We start from the raw sequence: 2500 nt of genomic DNA on the forward strand, positions 1-2500 counted from the left end.
TTCCAAATATGTGGGTTTGTGGTTTTAATAAGCTGGAAATGTTAATCAGCAAAGTTACAACAAGGAACCGCTTGAGATGTCAATTTGTGTGTAATGGCTCAATAAAATTTGTTGGCTTCATCTTTTATGTTAAATTGCCAAAATAAAACAACTTTTTACTTGATATTCTAATTTTTCGGGTAGTACCTGTGTATATATATAGGGTGGGGCCTGTGCTGCCCTTCAACATATCAACTTGTCTTCAAGTTGTAATAGAGTTTTTGTTGGACTCTATAGAAAGTGACAGTGATTTGTGATCTCTCGACAGTGATTTGGAAGAAATGTGAAAACTCCCAGTCATCTCTTTGACAGTGTAAATCCTTCCTGCCTTTACCTTGCTTCCCTCCAGCACGTGCAGCTCCTTCTGGACGGCATTGTTCAGCCCCTCTTCGGTCAAGAATCCGATCCAGCAGAAGCCCCTGTGAAAGCCCGTCTCCTTGTCCTGGAGCGAGCGCAGCAAGCACAGCAAGCAGTCAGAGACACAACGCACTGTGTGGTTCACGTAGCGGCAGAAAGCTTGAACGGTCACTGTCACAGTCAAAATGAGTTGGAGTTAAAGAAAGAAAATAAATGGTGCAAGGAGACAGCTGATGTTCATCCAAACAGCGAAAGAAAATCAGACATGCTGCTGCTGCTGCTGCTGCTGATGATGATGATGATGATGATGATGATGAGGGGGCGACTTACGAATGGTAGAAGACTCTTCTTTATGGAACCAAACTGGCCAAAGTACTCCCTTATTTCCTCTGGAAGTAAAAGAAAAAAAAGGACAATTAAAATGTTACTTTTGATGGATAGATAGATAGATAGATATCCTTTATTGATACCACATTGGGGAAATGAAAGAATCAATATAGTGCAAAAAAAAAAAGGAAAATTACATGAATTAAAAAGAAATAAAATAAACAATTTATAGAGCAAGAAAGGAAAATCAAGATATTTACACCATATGAAGAGTTGGATTATTTAAAGTTATGTGCATAACATTGACATAGGAAAGTGTTTTACTGCACTTTTATTGAATGTAAATCCTTTACAGTGGGTATACACTCATATAATAATACTTATGTAGTACGACAGAAAGTCTCTGTCACTGAGACACCGAAGTGTGTTAACCAGGAAGCACATCTGTCCACAGGGTGCATTTCTGTGAAAAGAAAAGATTAGAAAGAAAGAAGGAAAGACAGACAGAGTGACAGAGAGAAAGGAAGAAGGAAAGAAAGACAGAGACAAAGGAAGAAAGAAAGACAGACAGAGAGAAAGGAAGAAGGAAAAAAAGACAGAGTGACAGAGAGAAAGGAAGAAAGGAGGCCTCGCACTTCAAGCTGTGATTTAGAGCCCGAATGGAGAAAACTGTAAATAGTCCAACTGATCCATAATCCACTAATCCTAAATCCATAAAATGTAACTGTCTTGCTTGTTTGTTTGTTTTTGTCTTTTCTTACCTTCTAAATATTTCATTTTAATTATTTTTAATTACTATCTTTTTTTCTTCTCTTTGCACTGTATTGCTGCCGTAATTATGCAAATTTCCCTAATGTGGGATTAATAAAGGCTTTAATTCTGTTCTATTCTTTTAGATTATTATTCTTTTTTTAAAGAGGGCATTAAAAACAGTGCCTGCGCTAATACAATTATTCTATTCTATTTGATAATAATTAAAAAAAAAGAAAAAAAAGAAAGCGGTGTCCACAACGTGATGTTAGCGCAACTTTACGAGATAAACTAAAGAAAAAGGAAACGTCAGTAAATGCTTAGAAATGAAGGCGCTGTGGCAGTTAATCCGCTTTTACTACCCTCTTGGTTGGAGACACTGGGAAATGCACTGCCTGGCCAAAGAAAAGGTCGCCACCAAAGATGAAGGTCATACACTCTTAACACTTTTCGTTGGACCGCCTTTAGCTTTGATGACAGCACGCATTCGCAGTGGCATTGTTTCAATAAGCTTCTGCAATGTCACCAGACTGATTTCCATCCAGTGTTGCATTGACTTTGCCTACTGTACAGGCTTTGTACAGGCTTGTACAGTAGGCACGAGGCATTATGGGTGCAACCCTGATGCGCCCAATGCAATGCGATTGCGTAATGTACAATAATACAATAAAACAAAAACAAAAAACACAATAACAAACGTCGTGTTTACACCGGATCATTTAGTCAGCGGAGCCGCTTGATTCCGTTGCCTGCAGGAACGTTTACGATCCACCGAGTGTCAGTATTGAGTAGCGTTGACAAGTACCCACGCTGTGTCGACACCGTTGGCTAAAGTGCCGCAATGTTTCACAAGGCCTCGTCTATCCTTAACTGAATTCTATCTGTAAACATGAATGATTTGTGGAAATATTTTACTTACTACTGGCAACAGTCCAGGGTATTTTTGACACAAAAACCTCGAACACTTTCTTAGATGACGCCGCCATTTGTCCTTCTTCTTCTTCTGCTGTTCTCTTCTTCTTCTGCT

At 38.9% G+C, this 2500-nt stretch overlaps 1 protein-coding gene across 1 annotated transcript in view; it reads right to left on the minus strand.

Annotated features, from left to right (window-relative positions):
* Positions 1–2499, minus strand: part of slirp (SRA stem-loop interacting RNA binding protein) — a 3186-nt gene extending 687 nt beyond the window's left edge. Inside the window, exons 1-3 of the mRNA XM_076030516.1 lie at positions 2393–2499; positions 727–785; positions 374–481 (exon numbers count right to left, since the gene is read on the minus strand). Coding sequence (XP_075886631.1) covers positions 374–481; positions 727–785; positions 2393–2459 — 234 coding nt within the window. The 5' untranslated portion in view covers positions 2460–2499. The remainder of the gene's footprint in view (positions 1–373; positions 482–726; positions 786–2392) is intronic.
* Position 2500: the final 1 nt, after the last annotated feature.

This window comes from Nelusetta ayraudi, unplaced genomic scaffold (genome assembly GCF_046127955.1).
Source record: "Nelusetta ayraudi isolate G7.1 ecotype Tasmania unplaced genomic scaffold, CSIRO-AGI_Nayr_v1 ptg000028l, whole genome shotgun sequence".
NCBI classification, from domain to species: domain Eukaryota; kingdom Metazoa; phylum Chordata; class Actinopteri; order Tetraodontiformes; family Monacanthidae; genus Nelusetta; species Nelusetta ayraudi.